Source organism: Tamandua tetradactyla, chromosome 6 (genome assembly GCF_023851605.1).
Source record: "Tamandua tetradactyla isolate mTamTet1 chromosome 6, mTamTet1.pri, whole genome shotgun sequence".
NCBI classification, from domain to species: domain Eukaryota; kingdom Metazoa; phylum Chordata; class Mammalia; order Pilosa; family Myrmecophagidae; genus Tamandua; species Tamandua tetradactyla.
This window is the reverse complement of record NC_135332.1, coordinates 111934418-111957893: the sequence shown is the minus strand read 5'-3', so window position 1 is coordinate 111957893 and position 23476 is coordinate 111934418. Positions and strand designations below refer to the sequence as shown.

The 23476-nt window shown below is 35.0% G+C and overlaps 1 protein-coding gene across 3 annotated transcripts in view; it reads right to left on the bottom strand.

Annotated features, from left to right (window-relative positions):
* PREX2 (phosphatidylinositol-3,4,5-trisphosphate dependent Rac exchange factor 2) overlaps positions 1–23476 on the bottom strand; it is a 307122-nt gene that overhangs the window by 98393 nt on the left and 185253 nt on the right. For all 3 annotated transcript variants that reach the window (XR_013178245.1, XM_077166953.1, XM_077166954.1), the window contains 8 exons: positions 23039–23218; positions 21318–21412; positions 20487–20569; positions 19644–19734; positions 18824–18952; positions 14298–14339; positions 7872–8089; positions 2862–2964 (listed from right to left, as the gene is read on the bottom strand). Coding sequence is in view for 2 of the 3 variants with exons in the window: in XM_077166953.1 (XP_077023068.1) it covers positions 2862–2964; positions 7872–8089; positions 14298–14339; positions 18824–18952; positions 19644–19734; positions 20487–20569; positions 21318–21412; positions 23039–23218 (941 nt within the window). In the remaining variant the exon portion in view is untranslated. The remainder of the gene's footprint in view (positions 1–2861; positions 2965–7871; positions 8090–14297; positions 14340–18823; positions 18953–19643; positions 19735–20486; positions 20570–21317; positions 21413–23038; positions 23219–23476) is intronic.

Sequence of the window (23476 nt, the reverse complement as noted above, 5' to 3'; positions counted from 1 at the left end):
AAGGGAGCCAGGATTTGAACTCAGGTTTCTCGAGTCAATGATTTCGTTACACTGTCATGCTTCCTCTTCTCTGCACTCTGTTATTCTCTCAAGGACATGTAGTCAACTGCTCTCCATTCCAGTGATGCAATATTAATAGGTTTGAGTCAGTTTGACTCCTCTTTCTACACATATAAAATATCAAATCATGAGCATTGAATAATAAAGATCTTGTTTTCTCACACCATTTAAATAAGATGTGATGACTTGAGGTTACTGAGTAATTCTCTTCTTTCACGAATCAAGTGAAAATGACAATTATATTCTTATCATCACTGTTTTTAATATGCTTGGAATATCTAGTAATGTAACACTCTTACTGGCCTTTATTCAGGAACTATTTTCAGAAGCTGAAGTCTTACTCTGGAGAAATACATAAAAATGTACTGCCACATATATGAGTCACAAAAAACTCATATATGTGGCAGTACATTTTTATGTATTTCTCCAGAGATAAAATTTTATGTATATAAAAGATACATAAAATGTAGATGTCACAGATGCATCTACATTTATATATTAATATTACATGGTATCAACAATCTTTAGTACTTAGTATATTTTCCAATACGTCCAAAGTTGAACATCCCACAGTGGATATACAGCATGTAAATATTTTATCAAGCTTGTGACATTGTTTCTTCTCCTATCTACTCAACAGACCATTCACTGGTATTATAATTGAACCAAAGAAAATGGTACTTCTGTGAGCTTATATCTACATAGGAAAAAATGAGTGGGTTATATCATAAAAACCAAGTTTTCTCTGCGTTCAGCAAAACCATGGCTATATTATTCAAGTAAATGAAAGTACATCCTATTTCATATATGTCCATAGAATACCATACAGTTTGTTCAAATAATATTATACTTATCAAATAATACTCTCTGCCAGGAAAATTCTCCCTTGAATATAACCTAAATCCCTAATATTGTAATTGATGCTCTTGTTCTCTTTCTCATTCACCCATAGAGAGGAAATGTTAGTCAAATTCTATTGTCTCCACCTTCATAAACTAATATATATATATATAGAATCAACCACTCGTCACCACTGCCACAGCTACTCTCCAGGTCCAGGCATTTGCTTCCTAGCTGGTCTCTGCTCTGCCTTTGACCCCTTAAGGGACTATTCAACACAGTAATCAGAAGTAATTATTTTAATTTTTAAATTTTGGTTGCCTTTCAATTTGGAAGCCACGTCATGTCACTCCTCTGGTCAATGGCTTAGTTAGGAAGCCAAAGTTCTTTCAATGGCGCTACATGGTCTGGCCTCCTCTTGGTTCATCTCCTATGCTTTCCCCCTCACACCTCCTTGAAATCCTAACAGCACATCTCACAGGCTCCCATCTCAGACTTGTTGCTCTAGTTTTGAACACCTTCTTTCATATATCTGCATGGCTTGCTCCTTCAACTTATTCTGACCTTTGGTCCCCTTTTTATTAAATCATCCTTCCCTACCTTGTAAAAAGCTTTTTTTTTTTTAATCCTTTCCTATCTTTTATTTCTCTTCATATCATTCATATTATTACCCTCTAATTTATTATAAAATTAACTCATTATTTATCTCTCCCCACTTGAATATATACTCCATGAGGGATATTTGTCTGTTTTCTTTTCCCTACTATATCTAACACCTGTAAGAGCGCTGGCAAGAAATAGTCACAAGACAGTTTTTCCGGATGAATGAATGAACGAATGATTGTCATTCTTAAAGCAGATCATAGATTACAAGAATATTTATTGGGTCTCTACGTATTGTAGTAGGCATTGGGGATGTGAAAATGAATGAGAATCTCCCTGCCTCGAAGAAGCTGACATCCTCTACCACAGGATCCTCACACTAATGAAAGATAGGAGATACTGAGAATTAATAATAGATTTCTAAATTTTTCTTGGTAGATAATGATAGATACATTTTAAACGTGCTTATATTAACAGTGAAATGGTAGAAAAATGATGATAACTTGCAGAAATTCAAAGATATGGAGATTAAATTCTAGATATTACATTTTATCCGAATGTATAACTTCTAAAATACTGCCTTTTTTCCCCCAGGCTTAACCATGGGAATTTACTAACTCAAAGGGATACTTTCCAAGCCTTCTATTCAATTCATAAACTGAATTCTTTGCAACATTGGATAAAACTATTTACATTCTCTTGAAATTCTCTCCTTCATTCTTCACACCAAGTTTATTTGTTGTTCCTTCTGCTCTTATAACCACAAACTCATGTGTCAGTTGCATTGTGTACATTTAATTGATATTTGTTCATTCATTCCCTTCAAAGTTGTGTGCCTTCTTTGTTATAGGCATTCTTTCGAGTCTTGGAGATACAAAAGGGAACAAGACAGAAAAAGGTTTTGCCTTCTCAGAAGTTGTACTATAGGATGAATAAATGAATCAACATATTGAATGCAACTATATTTGTATATTGAATGTAACTATATTTGTATACTCAGATCACCTAGGTTTCAACTTTTATTTTTTAAGCTAGCAAGAAAACCTAGATGAATTGATGATGACAAGTGGAACTCACTTAGGTGATTTTGTTAAATAATTGCTGTATATTTTAGTTAGAAATTTGGAAGCATAAATAACAGATGAAAAAAAAGCTTAGAATTACATTTTGATTCAAAGTATATATACTTTCTACTACTTCCACAGTTGGTTGTCATAAATTAACTGGTTCCAAATACAGGTATTATATTTTAAATAATTTAAAGTGCATATCAAACATATTAATATCAAAGTTATACCATCTGTGGTTTGACACCAAAGAAATTCTGTAAAACATCTATGAGATATTTAATTACTTACTCGCAACCAATGGTTCATCTTCTGAGGGTCTAAAGTGAAAAGAAACCTTCTCCAGGTCAAACAGTGCAACCAGTGTATCTTCCAGCATGGCTTGTTCATCTGTCTAGAAAGAAAGAAGAACAACATGTAATGTAATGTCATGTTATGTTATATAATGTAACATAATAGAGTTTAATATAATATGTAAAGTGAAACAAAAAAATGGCTTCGTTTAATGTTGCTTTACTTATATACCAAACAAAATTCTCAACACCTACCTAAGAACTTACCGCCTAAAAGAAAATTAACAAATTCCTCAGAGTTACATGTTTCTTTTACAGCTCATAGTTGTATATTTTTCTTTTTCTCAACTGTCTAAATTGTTATACACACATTTTTCAGTCTACTTCATAGCTAGACTCTAATTATACAAGTTTCATTTATTCTTTACAAACAAATGAGTACATGAAAAACACGCTCTTTGCCCATAAACTCCTAAAATCTTATCACAGCAGAAAAACAAAAATATTGTTTTATTAAAAAGTCACTGAACATATTTGCCATCCTATTTTCAATAAGATAATTTACACATTACTCAATTTTCTATTTATTAAAACTGTGGTAAAATCACTCTGCACATATGTAATGAATTTCCTTCAGAGAGCTTGTGGACAAGAATCATTTTCCACTCACTTGCTTTTACGAGGCCTAGTCTAGAATCTTGTGACTATGAGACCACATTTGCTTTTCATTCATGTCAATATTGCAAGGTACCACTTGACAGCTGAGACACGTTAGATCTACAGAAGGCAAAAAAGTTCAGCAATATCATCTTTCTGATACTGGATAACAGCTTCCCCATTAAAAGTTCAGTACTCCAAAGGGTCTTTTACTAATTTCTTTATGAAAGAACAATTAGCTTTATCATACATAGTTTACCTCTTAAAGGTAACATTTACTTTCTTAAGAATGTCAATAATTCTGTTAAACAATAATTTTAACATGCTTTATGAAATGTTTTTAAAATTGCTGCAAGCTTGTAGTCATTTTTTGGCATCTTTATCAGATGGTAACAAATTTCCATTGTGTGGAAAAGAAAGGCTAAGGCAGCCTCAGACTTCAAAGAAGGACAACATAGAAAGGAAGTTTGCCTGGGTTTAGTACTTGGTACTTGGTAAGTGATCGATAAATGGTTATGAAACTGCTATTTTCAAAAGTCCTTTTGAGCCCCTGAAGAGTGGGAGAAAGATCAAAGGTGATGGTGGAGTTATACAGAGAAGTTAGGGTTTAAAGAACGAGCATGACTGCTGAATCATTAAATTGATATTTCTTTTAGTCTCCAGTATCTTAGAGTAGCTAAAAGTAAAAACCGAAAATTGTGGAATTATAACCCATATCGAACTCTGAAATCTGTTCTACAACTAATTGTTGTGATGTCCTTTGAAATTTATTGCTTTTCTGCATATACGTTATTTTTCAAAACAAAAAAAGGCGATTGTGATGATTGTCATGGTCAGGGACATGTGTCAACTTGGCCAAGTTGTGGTACCTGTTTGTCTGGCTGGGCAAGTGCTGGCCTGTCTGTTGCAATGAGGACATTTCATAGAATTAGATCACAATCACTTCAGCTGCATCCACAGCTGATTCCATTTGTAATCATTCAAAGGGGAGTGTCTTCTACAATGAGTGGTACTTAATCTAATCAAGGGAACCCTTTTAAGGAGGATTCAGAGGAGACAGGTTCCATTCCATTCCTGCTTTGGCTGGTGAGCCTCTCCTGTGGAGTTCATCCAGACCCTTCATTGGAGTTGTCGGCTTCACAGCCTGCCTTGCAGATTTTGGACTCTGAATTCTGCGGTCACGTGAGAGACTTTTATAAATTTTATATTTGCAAGTGTTCCCTGTTGATTCTGTTTCTCTAGAGAACCCTAACTAATACAATGATAAAAAAAAGACTTCCCAGACAGCAAACCAAGAACCCACACCTGTGAGCAAATGAGAAAAGTTAATATGTTGACTTTTTCATTGACTTTTATTTTGTCTAGAAAATTATCCTTTATTCTGAGATTATGCCCTGCTAGAGTATCCTTTTCGTTTACATGTCTTTGTCCTTTTGATATTAAAATGTCCACTCTTCTAAGATAAAAACTGAAAAAAAAAAGTCCATTTTAAGCAGTAGATAAAATGTCATGGACCTGGAAGTGGAGGAGGGAACCTGAGAGTCAGCATTCTGAGTTTGAGAAGAACACACAGGACGGGTCATCCCAAGCATGTGTGCCGCTGACTGCTGCAGTGTAAGCAGTGAGGCATCCACAGATGTGGCCAAAGCAACACCCAAGTAAACCATTGGCCACGTCTTCTGCTTGGGGGCCCACAGACCTCCCATGCCTACAGCTTCAGAGTCCAAGGTGAGTTTAATGCTCTTGTTATAGAGGCAGAAAGACGATGTGTTTCTTTGAAATTTATTATTTTTTTTTACTTAGCAACCTTTGAATTTATTATCAATTCTTTAAACAAACTTAAGGGTTTCAGAAGACCATTTTGCTTTATTTTTAACAGCTTTATTGAGATATAATTCACATACCATAAAATTCACCCAAAGTGTGCAATTCAATGGTTTTTAATTATTCACAGAGTTGTGCAATCATCAACTCTATCTAATTTTAGAACATTTTCATTTCCCCAAAAAGCAATCCCATGCCCATCAACATTCACTCTCCATTTTCATTCTCTATAGATTTGCCTATTTTGGACATTTCATAATTATGAAACATGCTTCATAATTATAAAACAATATGTGATCCTTTGAGACTGGTTTCTTTTACTTAATGTTTTTAAGATTCATCATGTTATAACATATAGAAGTACTTCATTCCTTTTTAAAACATTCCACTGTATAGGCCACGGTGGCTCAGCAGGCAAGGACGCTTGCCTGCCATGCCAGAGGACCCGGGTTCATTTCCTGATGCCTGCCCATGTTAAAAAAAAAAAAAAACTCCACTGTATGGATATACTTTATTTTGCTTATCCACTCATCGGTAGATAGATAATCTGGATTGTTTCTAATTCTTGATTATTATGGTTATTGCTGCCAGGAACATCCATGTAGAAGTGTTATATGTTTTTGATTTCCTTGGGTTTTGAAATATACCTAAGAATGGAATTGGTGAATCATATTGTAACATTATGTTTAACATTTTAAGGAACTGCCAAACTGTTTTCCAAAATGGCTACACCATTTTACATTCTCACCTGAAACGTATGCAAGTTCCAATTTCTCTTCATCCTCAGAAACACTTATTGCCTGTCTTTTTGATTACAGACATCCTACTGAATATGAAGTTGTTTCTCATTGTGGTTTTGAGTTGCATTTCCTGCATGACTAATCATATTGATCACCTTTACATGTGTTAAATGATCATTTCTATCTCCTTTTCTCTGGAGTCATTTATTCAAATTTGAATTGGGTTGTCTTTTTATTATTGAGTTTTAAAGAGTCTTTGTATGTTCTGGATACAATTCACTCACTAGATATTATTTTAAAAAATTTTCTCCAATTCCTTGTGATTTCAAATCAAATTAAGTTTAAAGCAAGAGTGTCAGAAAGTAATTAGACAGTGGCAGCTATTTTTTTAAGGAGAACAGAAATGAAGCCTCATTCATTCATTTGTACATTCATTCATTCAGCAAACAACACCTACTCTATGCTAGGAAATGGTCTAGGTAATCCCTACCCATTTTATGTAATTTATAGTTAATAATAATAATGATTAATTAATATTTATTTTGTTCTTACAATTTTTCCAAAAGTACCTTATTTCAGATTCTTCATTAATTAAATTGTTCTTATTTGGTGGCATAAACAATCAAATAACAAATTAATCACACACGTGAGTGCAAAAAAGTCTTTTTCAAAAGATTCTACATCTGCTTCTCTGCAGTACACCAAGATGGATGTCCTCAAGTTACTATTCCAGAACCTTCTATGGCTGCGCCATGCACCAATCACTCCCTCTCCTCAACACCATTGATGAAAACCATCATTCTGATGTATCAGATTACATATATTTCTTTAAAACCACAACCAGATTACTCTGTAGCTACATTTTCTATGTGTAATAGAACAGATGAAATAGCATCTCAAGTTTAAAAATCATAATTCTATTATTAATGAGCACCTGAAATTTATATATAAAAATGACATCATGACAACCATCAGAACCACAGTAAAACTAAGTGAAACAATTCTAAGTTCACTACAATTTTACTTGGCAAATGTAAAAAAAAAAAAAAAAGCCAATTACTTTCTGGCATTCTTGCTTTAAACTTAATTTGATTTGAAATCTCAAGGAATTGGAGAAAGTATTTTAACATAATATCTAGTGAGTGACTTATATCCAGAACATACAAAGACTCTTTAAAACTTAGTTCAAGACAGTTTTTTCATATTTATTGTAGAAAACTGATGCATAAACAGGGAAAATTCTACAGTAGTTATGACAATGTTCATAGATTTAATAGGACAAACACACATACAAAGGAAAGCACTAAAATTATTTAGCATATGCAAATTTTTAAGCAAACTGTCAGACAGCATAATATGCAAGTTGCCTGGGCTCATCTGTCAAGCATACCCCAGAATGTGAACCTCAGAGGGAGCTCTGGTTTCACAGCAGACTGTTTTTTCTAGCCTGGAAATAAGGAACAGTACCCAGAAGACCCTCTTTCCCCTGATGACTTTTTCCAATCTTCCTTTAGGGATTCAAAACTAGTAACACATGGAGGCTTCTCTGCTTTTAGCAGCTCCAGTGAATAAAAAGAAGACCCAGAAAAGACAAGATACATTCTACATACTTATTTAAAATGTGAACCACCAAGGGAAAATACATTCTTTAAAGTAGCTGCATAACTGCTGATACTATAATGAAGGAGAGTATGAGGAAAAAGTGAACAACCCATCTTATTTGGGAACATGTTATAGTGTATATGACAGTTGCCCAAAAACCAGTGGGCATCACAGCAGCACCTTACCAGGTTGGGTGAGAGCAGAGACTGAAAGTGGAAAAGCACGCCCGCATTGGCAATCTGGTCCAGCCACCTTCTGCTGGCTTCCCAAGTCTCCATCTCATTTTCTTTGCTGTTGTCAAACATCTGGTTTAAGGCCGCCATGAGCTGCTCAGAGAACGCACAAACGGTGGCCACGAGACTTTGGCAGAAAACCATGTCTCTTCGGAGTTGTGTTTCACTGTCTGTGATCCAAGAGAACACAAAGACAGCTTTGAAAAATGGGGCAGGTGGATAAAACCACTTCGTTAGGCATTTACAATTACTACTATTTCATCTTTTCACTAAAAAAGTGAAAAATGTGAATCTGAATACTATTAATGGACACACTCTTTAGTAAACATATTTAGAAAACATTAGACACCAAAAAGTTAGAAATAATCAAATAAATATTATTACTCCGTTTTGTGACTTCATTTTCCAAGCACTAAATTGGTTTATAAAAACTGAGGGAAAGGAGGTGCAAGGGTAGTTCAGTGGTAGAATTCTTGCCTGCCATGCAGGAGACCCGGGTTCAATTCCAGTCCATGCACTTCTCCAAAACCAAACAAACAAGCAAAACAAACAAAAACAACAACTAAACAAAAAATTCAACAAATGGTGCTGCAGTAAAAGGATACTCACATGGAAAAAATAATGAAATGTGACCCTGCCATATAGCATACCAAAAAAAAAAAAAAAAACCTGAGGGGAAAAATAAGCCTTTATTTGTTTGTTTGTTTTCTAATACAAGAAAATTTGCATTTATTGCACAACACTACTGCAGAATGTCAAAATCAAAATTCTCAATTTATGCTGATAAATGAAATATAATACAATTAATAGTAAATTTTCAAAAAACCTACTAAACCCATTCAAGTATTAATGCAAAATGCACATAGGGGAAAGAATATTTTATGTCCAAATGATTATAATAGTAAACAAAATTTTTATTTCCTGAATCCAGTTATTCAACCTCATGAATTGTGTATATTTCCAGCTCATAAATTCCTATATTTTTTGATATGAGTAATATGTTGACAGTTTTAGAATAAATTAATTTTTACTAGGTTCTAATCCTGCAACTGACTGGATTTGTGATTGACTCACTTTTAGGTAAATTTTACTCTGCGAACTGCCACTCCTGGGCCAGGCATTTTTCAAACAGAAAGAGGCCTTTCAGATCCTGATCACATATGGTTCAATTCTTTCATCTTTGGGCGGCTGGATATATACAAATCACAAAAACACCAAACCACATATTCTGCACATTCAAAAATCACTTTCAACTAGAAGAAAACAAAGGTAGAACAATCCATTCCCACAGTGTGTTGAACATATTCAGAGCTCACAGAATTTTCTACAATGAAGAAACATGGTCAGTATTTGTGTACGACACAGAAATTGTACTATACAGAAATAAATGCTTTATTCAGTGTTGAGTTCTTGTTTTATTGTTTTAAAGTTTTTAAAGCTGTTTACTAAGAACACCAAACATATGTACTTGCCAACCACCAAGGGCAAGTGTACACATAGTATAGTTGTGGTGTGTTACTCAATTTCTCTGTTGGTGACACCTACTCTTGACAGTTTTATTAGAGAAAGGATTAAATATTAAAAATGCCTATTTTTATGTTGAAAACATTCATACATTAAACTGAACTATATGAACTTGCTATATCTGTAGGCCAAAAAGATTGCATATAGAAATTCCATATGGTTCAATTTATTAACGTAACCAACAACATGTGTAAGACATTTCCCTTAAATAGTTATGTACCAGGTGCCCATTGTGAATGGACTGTGCAAAGTATTTTCTAGGTAACTATAAAATCGCTAACTGGGAATGAACATCTGTCTACCTATTCTCAATTAAGAAAAACCAAAACACCTAGTGGTTAACACACTTCCTAACACATATAGACATTTATTGAATGAATGAATGAAATAAAAATGGACTAGTAGAGCAACTAACAAACCATTTAGTGAAATGGGAATGCACGAGTTTATGTTCTGGCTTCTTCCAATGCTCAGGTTTAATTTGACTTAAAAGGATAATTCAGAGAGTTTGTTACCCTAAGTGTGTATCTAGAATGTTGAGGTTCAGGAGAAACTAAACAAGCAAAAATTCCTCTATTTCTCCCTTGTGCATTCTTGCTTTCTCTTTAATCAACCCATAGTGAAGCAGAAAATCTGGGTGAGTTTTTAAAAATACTGCAGGAGCTCTGGTAGGAATACATCCACCCATAAACTGAGAATAATTTCTTAATGAAAATCTAACTGGAATGAAAATTGTTGATATCAAGAGTGGGAAGCTAAGGTCTATGGAAGGAAGGCTCTGGTTCCACTATGAGCTTTAGTAAATGTCACAAAAGTTAACAACTTTACCACTAGTAAAAACAATTAGATCCAAATTGCTCTTAAGAAGAAATTTGAGAATTTCTTCTTTTATCTATAGAGAACCATTCAGATGTTTATTCTACTCTCAGCTACATTCTATATGCATTTTAAGCCAAATCAAAACTTTCATTCAATCTCATTATCAAATCTGAACAGATCACAATTAATATTTTCTAGTCTCCGATATGCAAAACCTGATAACAGCTCTACATCCCCCTCACAAATGATATTCATTCATTCAAACATTGAGTGTGCAGAGGAGTTAAGTACTACCTTAATTACTAGGGATCTGAAGACTTCAGGTGGTGCCCAGCCATCTCTATGCTCATGACAGAGTAATGGGGTGGATACGCAGGGGGACCACACTGTCACTTAAACCTTAAATCAACACATTCTAAAATAAAAGACACTTAATAAATGCTTACTTCTTCATGAGATGACTTTCTTCTGTTGTTGTCTTTCTATTTTCAGTTGGAAGTGGATTACCTCGATGCATACACTTCAAAAGCTCATAAAACGCACACTGCATATTAAGAATTCTTCAACACACTTTGTACATGCTATTATCTCACAGAGAATAACAGAGGTAGAAAACTCAGTGCTACATAAAGGAGCTTTAAACCCATCTCTACCCGGTATGTGCAACTTCCAACACACCACTTTTCCTCCATTCATCCCCTAACAGCTACAATCTTTACAGGTTTGTCAGTGGGATACATGAAAACAATGTATCTGAAAGTAGCTAGAACAATATCCAGTTGAGTCCTCTCCTGGAGACACACAGCACTGGCTGCTCAGTGTTCCTTGAACAGCCAATGCCCTTACAGCACACACGTTTGTCCCTCTGCACCACAGCAAACTTTAATCATCCTTCAAGAGTCGACTCATTGGACTACCGAAATATTATTTCCCTTTGTACAATTTTCCCTTCTCTCCCAGGAGGCATTGCATACTTCCTATTTTGCTACCACAGCCCTAGGTGCATCCTCTCTACCAGAGGGCTCTTTATACAGCATTGCAAGGGTTTGTTTACATGTTTGTGACTGCCATGGGACAATCAGCAAACCAAGGCTGGAGAGGTGGTATATCATGTGAGTTATGGCTTTAGGGGTATATACTGTTCATTCAACTCTCCATTCCAGCAATCTTGAGCCATATGATCATGTCTCAGATTCTCTACCTGTAAAATGGGGTTTAGAAATAAACATTTAGTAGGTACTGTTATGATTTTGATTTTTCTTTTTTTTCCAGAATTTGGCAGAATGCTTGGCCCCATGTGAGTACCCAGTTTCATTGCCGAATGGAGTAGGGACACCAAGATAAATCAAGAACAAACCAAAGTCTACTTTTAGGTCTTTTCTTTTCATTATACAGCTGTTCAAAATTCATAAGGGCCCATCCTTTACCAAAACTATTCTCATTTCTACCAATAAAAACTACAGAAATAGTCACACCAGGTGCTTCCAGATATTAACAAAAGAAGAAATGCAGAAAGCTTGGTTTTCTGTGTGTGACAGCTTGTTTATTCTTCCTGCAGAGAAAGAATTTTCTTGTAGTGGGAATACATTCAAAACAAGCCATCTCTCTATCTATCAAATACTTCAGTTTCAATTCAGTATTTAAGAACCTACTTCAACTCACATTCTACAAGCATGTTTTAAAATACTAACACTTCATTTAGTTTGGCTGTCTAAAAAGTTCAAGTTCCATAGTTAACTAGCTGGTAGAAAAAATAAATCATTTGCAGGACACGCACTTAATCCCAACCATTATTATAACACAGAGATTGTAGGGAAAAGGAAGAAAAACAGAATAGACAAATAAAAATAGGAGATTAGAAAAAGAAATACAAGGAGATTAAGAATAATGCTCAACAGACATGATCTACAGCTTTCAAGTGAACACCAGAGTTTCACAGTCAGCAACAAGGAGTAATTTGGCTACAGTTTTGGTGCCATTTTATAAAAAAAGAGTGAGCAAATAAAGTATGAAGAAGAAGAATTACGAGAGGAACAGAAAAGTAAAACTGACATTAAAATATGGATCTGCCAGAACAGAGCAATGCATTAACGGGTCACCTTTGGAATTTATAGAACTAAGTTTGAGTTCCAAACCTGCAGTTTACTGTTGATATATTTACTTGATAAGGTCTCTGGATCAAATACTCAGACATATATGCTGAATGAATGCCACTGACTAGTTATTAAGTCTCCCTGAAGTTGAGTTTCTTAACATTTAAAGCTGAGAAAGAAATAATAATGTTCTCACAGAATTGCTGTGAAGACTCTGTGAGACCCATGAAAATGAGATCCATGAAGTGCTTTGTTGTAAGTAAAGCTCAGAAAAAGTAAGACATTTTTGTGATTATTTTTACTTAATCGGACAACAAGGGGAAGTCTGTTTAATTAAGGCAAAAACAAACAAATAAGTCCTCTTGGTTATCATGGCTTATTCCTTTATTTATCATTTACATTTTCCAAGTGCAGTAGATTGTAAAAATGGTCAGAAATTCTTCCCTCTCTGTAGCGACACCTTCATGATATCATCTGAGGCTCTTCCCATTAAAGGCAGAATCCATTTCCCCTGAGTTGGCTTGGGACATACATCGGCCAACAGAAGGGGGCGAGCTTCTGTGCACTCCCACTGTCTTCTAGGAACCCTGCCAAGCCGCCATGCGAATGAGACCAGAGCATCACCGTGATGATGAACACATGGCCCAGTCGCCCACCACCCCGGCTGACAGCTGGGCGAGACCACCCGAGATCACCAGTGTCCAGCTGACCCACTTCCTGTCCTCGGGCACCATGAGCAGACCAAACCACGAGCCACAGAACCTAGCAGTGATCTGCAGAATAGCCCACAGACTGGTGAACAATTAATAAACAGCTCTTGTTTTAAGGCACAGTGTTTCGGGATATTTTGTTTTACACAGCAAAAGCTAACTGATAATTGTGCATGCAATGTATGTTGCATGTTAGGAGCATGTGATTGTATTTCAGGTGCAAATTCCTGTATTTTTAGGCACAAATATCTACTAAAATATAAAGTTACTATGATAGTGTGAGAATTTTTTATCCCAGTAGATTAAAAAAATTAAAAAAATTGTCAATCAATAGGGCTATATATTTCTAAATCTAGACAACGAAATACATATATATATATATATATACAGCAAGCTAACATTAAACTATTTACTGAAAATGAATGGCATTTATTTGAATTTTCTCAACTTTCAAAGCTGATATACTTCTGAAAGCATTTTGAATAAAAACATTGCTGAATTACTTCAAAGATTTTTCCTTTTTCCTATTCAGATCTTTTTTTCATTCATTCTTGCAAAATATATTTTTTGAAAACCTATGTATCATCACTGTTTTAGGCATTTGTTGATGATCAAAATAGATACAGTCCCGGGTGGTGCAACAGTGGCTCAGCAGGCAGAGTTCCCACCCTCCATGCCAGAGACCCAGGTTCGATTCCTGGTGCCTGGCCATGCCAAAAAAAAATAGATACAGTTCCTTCCTAAAAAGGCTATTATCTGTAATTTAGAGTTTAATCAAATATTCAGTCTTCTTCCACATCATTTTCCATTACCAATATTTCTTGAGCTCCCGCTATGTGCATGACAGAGGTGCTTTAACACAGTTAAGATATAGAGAGTAAAGTTTACATAAATCGTTGTTTATAATTGGAACTTAGACACAGATCACAATAAATGCCATTTGCACCATTAACTTTACTTTTCTGCTAGTTTTCTCCTCTTTAATTGCACTCTGCCTAAATATATATTCATATATGTTGTCAAGTTTTTGCCTCCAACCAAGGATAAATATGTTTTTGCGTTTTTATTAAAACTATGTAAGTATCTTTAAAAGTTTCCAAGCCTTTAAAGAAGACAAAGATCATCTTTCCATCTATTTTTTTAAATTGTCGAAGCCTTGCCATTCATATCATAAGACTGCCAAAGTCATGATACACAATCATTTCAAATGGTAAAAATAATGCAAAATGTACCTGAATATTCAAGAAGAGCCAGGAGTATTCGACACTTGACCTCTGCAGAGAAAGAAAACATATCAGTTAGTTGTTCAATTCTTTCTGCCACCAAAACCGCATTTTCACTCTGTAGTGAAAATCAGCCCTCTTATTAAATTAGACAATGAAAATTTCTTTTCACATAAGATCTTATTCTTGCTTATTTGCCTATATAAATTCAATCCACTGTGAAGTCCCTAAGATACCTTCCAGCTCTGAGTCATGAGTCTATGAAGCACCATTCAGATCTTGCCCCCTTCTAAATCATTCCAAGCTCCTTAGCCTGTGTTCTACAGCTGTTACAGTCTATACCAAGGAAATTTCAAACAATCTTTTTGACATTGTTACTTAACCTTTTTTAAAAAAAAATGTATTCATCTTCCTTTTCTATTTTGAGGTCAGTCTACAGCACTGGAGGACAGAGAAATAATAAATGTTTCCAAACTCTCTTTTTCCCACTCCATCCCAATCCAGGGCCGATCACAGTAAATGTTGGATAAATGTGTGTCTGCTTCATACCCACTGCTATGTGTCCGATGAGCTATGTGTCTGTTGTTTTCCATAAGTAGTTTACTTTCAATAGATAAATATAAGAACTTACAGAATCCTTTCTAAGTGCCCAAAATTTGGGGAAATAAAAAAGGTTATGTTGTATCCTGTTGTAGATAGGTTTGCAATTAAGTCAGATTCTCAACCGATACAAAATGCATGAAATACCTGAAAGAGAATTAAAGTTTACAACAAGACTTGCACGAACTAAAGGATTTCAGAGGCAGCAAAGTATACTGAGCTAAGTAACAAGTCCGTCTATTATTTACGAGGTTTGTGGCCTTAAGCAAAAGATTGAACTATTCTGCATCTCACCCTGCTCATCCCTTTAAAAGCTGGTGCTAACATATTCTACTTTACCTATCATATATGCCTGTATAGGAAAAATGGAAATGTACAATAAAAGTCTTAGAAAATTGTTTAAAGTGCTATATACATATGAAGCTGTGCTATTATTGTAATTTGGATCTAACCTAAATTGGCACAAAATTCTAAGTGAACCTAGAAGAAAAAAAATTAGACTGTCAGAGATGCATATTCTAAGGTGCATATTCTAAGAGTAGAAAATAACCATAGTAAAGGAATATATTAGGGAATGAATGCCAAATATCCAGTAATCTAGGGAAGAACATTTTATTACATGTCATTTTAAGACTGAGATTGGGGGGGGTGCAATTGGAAAGCTTCATTGAGAAAAGGCTTCTAACATCAGAGTGAAGAGTTTAGACTTCTCTAGCAAAAAATCACTATAGGACTCTTGGGCAGGTTTCTGAAAGTATTAACATGATATTTTAGGAAGATGAATCTAATAAAGGCATCTATAAATCAGGAAAGATGGAGATGTGGAGTTAGCCAGAAAATCATTTCAGTTGCTGAGATATGAAGAAAAAGTGAAAAATTCAAGAGTCTTCTGATAAAAAGAAGCTCTTTTAAATACTGGAATGAAGGCAGAAAAAAATGAAAACAAGGAATCTGATCTAAAGAATGAAAAAAATGGGATATTTTAAAAGGAGTACGATTTTTATATTGAACAAAGAGTTGAAAATGAGTTCACTAATAGGCATTAAGGTGGTAGTCAGCTAATCAAGTAAAAATACATTTCAGTCTGTTGATAAATGAAACTACAATTTAGCTGAGAGATTAGGCAAGACAGGGATCATTTTAGCACCACCACACAATGAATCTACACTTAACTCACTTTCTGCTCTACCCTGCACTACCCTCAGTTTCACCATAGCTGCGTTAGTATAGAATGATGTAGTTTAATAGCGCTTTCAAAGCAAATGTCATAGTATTATGATACTTTGCAATGAGACTAGGAATACCAGACACAGGAGCTGTCCAGCTACATGATCTAAGAGAAAAACCTATATGTTTCCTTTTCTAAGAGCCCACATGCCAACAACTGCAGTTGTAGACAGTGGTTGCTACGTCTAACCTGTTGGTGCAAGTATGGGATATTCTGCTGGGAAATTTATTGCTTCTAAAGAACTCCTACTCACAGAACTTTAGTAGCTTATTTATTTAGCCCTTTGAACAAGTAAGTTTTTTCAGAAATAAATGAATATTGTGACAGGGTTTCTTCCTGGAGGTAATTTAATTTCACATAAATATAAAATTATGTAAACTGTGCAATTTTGGTGAAATGGCATTATGTGAAACTTCTAGCTAAGATCTAACCTTCCATTAAATCATTCCCCACATAAAGGCAATTTGAGAAGTAGGATGAAAATTATTTTTAGTTGACTAGGATAATTTGAGCTGAACTGGCGAAGTTACTTAAAAGTACCTCCATATAAAGCAACTGATTTCAAAGATCCCAACTCTGCTATTTCCATCCCATGTGAAAGGATCAGACACCACGCAGATTACCAGAAAATGGCAGCTTGTCCTCTCTACTGAGAGGACCAGGATGAACCAGTGATGGTAGATAAGATCATAGCTCTTACCGAAAGAGTGAGTGCATTTCACTGAAACTTGTAACCAGTGATGCAACTTAAACTCTGCAAAAAGCCTGCCTATACCATTGACTATAGATTCTCAGCACAACCACCAAGCTCAATCAGCTGTTAGAATCTATGACCAAAAATGGCACCCACATTCACAAATATATCAATTCATCAATCAACCATAATCAATCAATATGCGTATATTGTTGTCATTACTACTGGTGACTTACTGTGAAATGAGGTGCAAAGAACCTAAAAGCAGAAATTGAGATGAAAAAAATCTAAGATTCTTAAAATGGATACCTTCATTAAAAAATTAAAAATTTTATCGCATATGGGTTTATATATTAAAGATTAAACCTCAAAGCTCATAAGAAAGGTTAGTCCTTCTATTTTGCATTTACTCTAACAATGAATACATCATAAAAAGGAAATCTCAAAGATGATAAGAACAACTGCATTTCACTTTATGAGTTATAGCTTCAGGGAGTGTTATGGCACTGGCATCTTCTCAGTGAACATATGCCCTGCACTCAGTAAACTATATGCCAAAATGCCTTCAACTTAATTACCTTTTCGAAATGTATTTATTGTTTTTACTGCTCATTATTTTTGGTGGTTTTAAATTGAGACTTTTCATTAAATATGATATTACAATATATCACAGGTCACCATTATATTCAGTTATAAAATAAAAGCCCAGTCAAGAACCCCACCTGCAAGAATAAAAGATTTCATCACCCAGTAGAGTTTCTCTGATTTATGTGACGTGCTCCATATCTCTGCAAACTTCCTCTCTACTGATCTCTAAGTTGTTATATTTGAGTAAATTTCTATGTAGAAGATTTAGTAATCAGAGAACTTTTAACCATCTCCCTCAGTTAATCAATGAAGGTATAAGGAACAGTCTTTTGTCAGGGAAATAATACAGAACACCAGAGACGATATTTAAAGAGGCATTAAAAGGCGCTAACCTAATTTTCAAGCACAAACATGCAGAAAATTTCTGAAATCTCTAATTTACCCTAGGAAAAACATGGTGCTTACTAGAGTTGTACCGCAATTCAACTGAATACTACTTATAATATCTAATTTACATACACATAACTGAGGAATAAAAATGCGAACATAAGCTTAACACTTATTGTTGCATGGACTTAACCTTAGCCCATTAATATTTTAAACTGTATAATTCTGTCCTGTGTACTGTAGAGCATTTAGCAGCATCCCTGGCCTCTATCCACTAGATGCCAGTAGCATACCCCCCAGTTGTGACAATCAAAACTGTCCCTAGACATTGTCAACCACTGGTTCAATTTCACTAGTCTGACACTGGAGAAAAAGTGCTGAATTAGACAGATTTTAAATTAGACAAATCTTTCATTTCATCTATTTCAGCAGAATCATCTTAGAAACTCAGGATTCTCTATTTATTAACTCTGACCCTAAGTAACATGCAATCAGACTCAATGCAACTGTCTAGAAGTTTTGAATCTCTAATCACACGTTGTATCAATTATAGGTTGTTGAATAAATGATGTCATGTTATTTAGTAACAGTGAGCTTAGATACACCCTTCTAAAAAAGAAACAAAGTCTAATGATCAAGCTACGTAATCATTTTGATCCTCATATAGACTGACAATTTATTTTTATACTTCCTATAAAATTTGTGAATCTTCTAGATTTTTTTCTGATATGGTTTCATTTTGTAACATTTGAAAATCTCTCCATATTCCATTTGTCTTAAAATACCAGCCCTTATTTTACTTACTGAAAATATTCTCTATGATAAAAGTCTACATTGTTTATATCGTTGGGGCACAAGGTTCTGCAATCTTATTCCTTCTTTCTTTCTTCCTTCACACTTTCCAGGGCTTTTACTTTTCTCACAACATGAAACACTGTAAAAAGGCAATCAAGGCATTACCATGCTCTTGGTTTTAGTGGCATTTTGAAATTATTGCTGCTATCAGGCAAAGCGTTCTTCTTTACTTTTTATCCTGACCTTCAACAAATTTTCTGATGTTCTGGGCAAGATTCCGGACACTGCTGGGAAGATTCCAAGGATCCTGCTTGATGTGAAGTCTTAACCTTTTTGGACAACTCAGCTTAGGTTCCATTTCTTGCTGAAATTCTAAACAAACAGAAAATCTCTCACAAGTCCCAAGCATTTACAAAACAATTAACAAGCCCACAGGCTTCAGAATCTTCTTTCTTTTATTGCTGTCTTCCTAGACTATCACCATGATGGCAATTTCTTTAGTTAAATCATAAAAGAAAATTTGCTAACTCTAAAAAGTCAAGCCTTAATTTTATTTTATTGCAAACGTTTCAGCAGAGACATAAATTTAGACGAAAATTGTTTCTACTTTCAATATCCTAAGCCAGACGCCAGAAAATGGCAGTGTTCTACCTTGTTCTTTCTGCCAATGCCATTCCCCAATCCCCTACCCTTTGCCTCTGGAACATAACCGAGTTAGGTATTTTGCTTCATTCCAGCAAAAGCAACTTAACGCTTAGGTCTCTTCATTCAACTTGTTTCTATTCAGCCTGACCCCCACAGGCACTAAAGAATTCAAATCTTCTAGGAAATTTAAGAGATCCTGTATTTATTTTTTAATATATTCAAAAATGATCAAACTAGAAGTCATATTCAGAGAGCAACTAGAATTTTCCAATTTATACTAGGATTGTGCTTCGTGAATTCTCTGCCACTTTTTGTTTTCCAACTGCTTCTCACAGTTATTTATTATTATTATTATTATTATTATTATTATTATTATTATTGCATGGGCAGACTCTAACAGTTACTTCTTAAATCTTACCTGGTAATCCTCGACCTGGTGTGAGGTATTTGGTTTGTTCAAAGGCCCTCATTACAGCTTTCCCTTTCAAAAGGTTGGTAATTGAATCCACCTATCAACAGAGATGGCTAAGAGTTATACACTTCTCATAACAGAACATGCATATTTCTGAGAATAAAACTTGTTAAATAGTTTTTTTCTTATAGCGACAATTATCTTTGAAACCCCACAATGCTTGTGCAACAAGTTTTTAAATAAAAGTTTAGAATAAACCCATTTGATGGTCTTTGCATTATTTCTTAACGATCTTACCATATACTATTATGAAATAGGTGTTCACCTCACTAAAGAAATGAAAACATCTAGCATTAGCCAAACAACCAAATAAGCAGACAAATGAAAAACAAGCAAAACAAAATCAAAGCTACTGAAATCCTTTTCAAAGTGGTAAAAAAGCTTCTACACTACAAACTTTGGTCATGGATATATTCTTTAAGGTGTAAAGTACTAACATGAGCACAAAGATTGTCTTGAACACATTGAAACTAGGAATAAAGTTGGCAAGGAGTATCTTTAAAATTTTGGAAAGCTAACAAAGAAACAAATAAAAAAGATAACTTCTATCTATAAACCCTTCATAATTTTCCAAGGACTGTAAAACACTTGACAGTCACAACTATCCTTTACATCTTTTGGAAAAGGAATGGCCATTCCTATTATAAATTGCAGAAAGTGAGATGAAGGAGGTAGAGGGACAGGCCGAGGTCTTTCTATTTCAATTCCAAGCTTGGTTTATCACACCTGGAAAAGAGACTGCTGATAGTTCAGTCTGGAAAAAAGAAGCCCCCATGACCCTTATCATACCTGGCTGAAAAGATGCTCAAGGCAACTGTGAATCTTGTCCTGTTTATCATGAGAAATGTGAACACTCAGGGGAAGTTCATCACCTAGATGTGGAAAACCACAAAAACCATTCATCTGATGTTGTATATAACTATAAAGTGTTTTGATATGAAATAACATTAAAAAGTAATTCAAGATGAGCTCTGATTCCATGTATTTATTCTCATTTTCAGAAAAAAAAATTGCAAAAGATCGCACAGCTCGTAGGAAGTCAGGTGAAAGCAAACACCCTCGTGGAAAGAAAATTGTGGTGTTACATCTGAGACTTTCAGTATATTTTTTTAATGGCTGAATAGTTAAAATGAGGTACATGCATGTTTGAAAATTAAGATTTGTTCTAATTGAATTAGAAACTTTGGGCCTAATATACACAAAATAAGATACTTGTAACAATCAGTGTTTTCCTCATCATTCATCTCCTGTTCCTCATCTCTGAGGCAAATCCTTGGCTTCCAAGCCTAACCCACCTCCCTACCCCAATCAACAACACCTAGTACTTCTAGCATAAACTCTTTCCTGTGCAACTGCCGTTCTTCAGGGCTCCAGAGACAGATCACAGTATACCTCACGATAAAAAAGTAGTTTGTTTCTTTCAGCCCTTTTAATTCACTCTTCTTATAATGGGATTGGAAAATTTATTACCAAGCTCAAAAAGCTGAAATAAAGTATGTATGGCCACTGACAATGACTGATGAAGAGCAAAAACGCATATCGACCAAGCCAAGGAATCCCTTAGGGAACATCTCCAATAGAATCAAGATAAAAAAGCTAACACTCCCCAAGCCAGCACACCTGAGTCCATCTCGTCGCTGTGAAAGTAGGAGCTGCACTGGCTGCTGCAGATGCTGGTGAAGGAGGCCACGGAATTCCTGTTGCTGTTGCAGTCGCTGCCAAGAGGGGGTCAAATGTCACTGTAAGGGCCTTGCCAGCGCTGCCTGCTGTTCCTTATTACAGGAACTTACAGTCATACATAAACATTAAATAAATAAACACCAATATAAATAGATATGATTTATTAATGTTTTACAAATAACTATGAGAAAGATCATCTTTTTCAATGAACAGCATGTTTTACCCTTTAAGATATTTCAAATATAATCAAAGTTGAAATTTTCTTTTTTCAGGTCATCTAATTCTAAAAGATTTTTAAAACATGCGCTGTTAAATAAGAGCCAAAATGATCCTAAATTCTTCCCAATGCAATAGACCCCATACTCCGGCAGGCAGAAAATCTGCTAATAGAGGCAAATGAAATCTTGTTTCATGGTATCTGTCTTTCAACACCTTCTGGTAGATTAAATGTCAACTTATCTATTGTACACTCAGCTCCCTGATACGACCAGTGTCTTCACTTCAGAGACCAGCACAGGCCCTCATATCTCGTGGTGGTCAATAGCTGTGATATATTAGGAAAGAACATTTAAAACTGGTGTATGAATATAGACATATTCTAGATGTCAAAAATAATGCAGGAGATAAAATATACTTTTTCCTTTTAGGATGAGTAGAAAGGACTTATTTAACCTAAGATTTGCATTTAAAATTTCTATTGTAGCCTATAGGGAATCTATAAGGGTAATTTTAATTATTTGATAACTAGAATCTGGAATAAGAAAGTATTTTTAGACATGTAATTTTCCACTAGAGAGAAAATCACAGATTCTTTTTAAAAGAACATATTGGAGTTCTCATATGGAAATATGAAAGTTGTTTATCTGTGTTATAGATTATTAAATTTCTAGTAATATTCAACTTCTATTTATTTGATAAAACCCTCTTCACAAAGAAATGGGATAGTAGAGTGGGTAAGAGAGAAACTTGGAGCCAGATTACCTGGTTTCATGGGCAAATTTGTAACTCCTGTGGGCTGCAGTTTCCGAATATGTAAATGGAGTATCAGAACCTGCCAACTTGGGTTTTGATGGGGGTATGTGAGATTCTCCTGTTACCCCGTGGGTTGGTAAAAATATGCTTTTAATGATGGCTACTAGTTTGTGCCTTATTTAACATTTACTCAATATCTTTTCAGTGTAAAATAACACAGGATATATGAGAATGCATGTTTTCGTCTTCAATTAATGTAAATATAAAGGGAGACGTTACAACAGCATACACAGCACATAAGGCAGGCTACAAACATTCTCGATGGGGCTTCAGGGGATTCAAGGATTCAAGGGAAAAAGAGCACTTTCAATTAAGGGAAGTCATTGGAGGAGTCTGTGTATCTGTTATTGAGAGCCTTGTAGGAAGATGACAGTAGAGTTTGGAGGGAAGGCAGCTCAAGAGAAGGAAAAAAATCACAAAGCTGGTCATAGAGATGGCAAAGGAAATTAGCCCAGTTAGCTTGGAACATAGAAAAGAAGAAGAAAGGAGAGAAACAAGGCTAGAAAAACTCTATTCACTTCAGCAACTACACAAACAACAATTAAAGAAAAAATTAAAGCCCATCATGGAAAATACAGAATCACATTGGACTTGGCTGACAAGGTGAGCTGAAGAAACGAATGAATTACCTGTAGGAGTCTCTGTTGCTGATGGTGTCATGGCCTGAGTCTTCTTGTTCATCTCCTGCTACGTTAAAACAGACTCTTTTGCTATTTCTTTCTCCTTTCTCATTGTCACTATCTGTTGGTATCATGGAATCTGAAGTCTTACGTTCTAATTTAGGAGAATATGTTATCGAAGACAGAAGGCTGCAGTGTGATAAATAAAAAAAAATAGACTTTTTACAGTTTACTGCTACAGCTTACAGGTATTTCCGGAGTGCTTCTGTTTCGTAGCATATATTCTTTTGCATAAAAACCAGGGCATTCACAGTTCATACATCCTCCTCTCAGAATAAGTAATAGAAAAAGCACACAATTTAGACCAGAACAATGCATTGAAATTCTGGTTCTGCTACCTACTGGCATTGCTATAATAGCAAAACTGTGATAGTTTGATTCTTTCTG